This window comes from Cyberlindnera jadinii (assembly GCF_001661405.1).
Source record: "Cyberlindnera jadinii NRRL Y-1542 unplaced genomic scaffold CYBJAscaffold_15, whole genome shotgun sequence".
NCBI lineage: Eukaryota > Fungi > Ascomycota > Saccharomycetes > Phaffomycetales > Wickerhamomycetaceae > Williopsis > Williopsis jadinii.
This window is the reverse complement of record NW_017963666.1, coordinates 13,621-14,579: the sequence shown is the minus strand read 5'-3', so window position 1 is coordinate 14,579 and position 959 is coordinate 13,621. Positions and strand designations below refer to the sequence as shown.

Here is a 959-nt window from a genome sequence, read left to right as displayed (position 1 = left end):
TCACCGTTTGCAGTATCCAAAGATTATGTAGTTGGCTAAGTGAAACAACAAACGAATTGCGGATTAGGCGCCCTTTAAATAATTTTGCCTGTGGCTTTGTGTACCGTCGGTTCTGTGTTTTCCTCGTGGACACCATCGGCGGTTTGTGTAATATTAACCAAGGGCTCACTCATTGGGAAGAGTCAATCAGTGAGCCAGCCAGCAAATTACCGGTGTCTCGAGTTTGTGTATGGCACTAGCTGTGATTGCACGTGAACTAGTCGTCATTAGGAGTTTGTGTATGCTTACGTGAGATGGTATCTATGTAATGTGATGCGTTATAGAGGCATTGCATGGGGGTTGTTCCATGAGTATTAGCATTGATGGCTTGTTGTGCAGTGACACAGAGTACAAATGAGTGTAGAATCTCTCTGCTTTATACCCCTGTACTAAGGAGCAAGTCCCGACATAACGATCAATGGTGATACTGGTGGTATTCCAGAAGGTGAAACACATCGCTGCCACGCCATTGGCCAATATTTCAACGCCTTTATTTTCTGGAATTCATCATGATATGCTAGTTACACCATACAAACCATGGATGGCTATATCTCAGGGAGTGTTAAAGATTACACGCTCATGCTTTGTATATCTGCCAGGCTTAGTGTTAGCCAGAATTTGGTGTACTCTGGGGAGACTTGAAGGTGTGCTTGTTATTTTTATTAGTATCATTCTAATGGAACGTTATCTATATAGCATCTGCTCATCACTGTCCATGTATTTAGCATGGGGAGCCTTGTGGAGGAGACAAACAGGATCAACGCAGTGGCTCATGTAAAAGATGAACCACCAAGAACGGTCCTATTGGACATATCGTAATGCTCTGAGATATTTACCATACAAATTCTTCAATGGCGATGTGTAGGAAGATTGTCATAAACACTGTAGCGAGACTCGCACATGGTGAGCAGCTATGAGCA

The 959-nt window shown here is 43.2% G+C and overlaps 1 protein-coding gene across 1 annotated transcript; it reads left to right on the top strand.

Moving 5' to 3' along the window:
- The first annotated feature begins 305 nt into the window (after nt 1–305).
- CYBJADRAFT_186447 (uncharacterized protein) lies at nt 306–858 on the top strand. Its single transcript, XM_020217215.1, has 2 exons — nt 306–645; nt 736–858. The coding sequence occupies exons 1-2, from the start codon at nt 458–460 to the stop codon at nt 815–817; spliced, it is 270 nt and encodes an 89-aa protein (XP_020068606.1). The 5' UTR covers nt 306–457; the 3' UTR covers nt 818–858.
- Nucleotides 859–959: the final 101 nt, after the last annotated feature.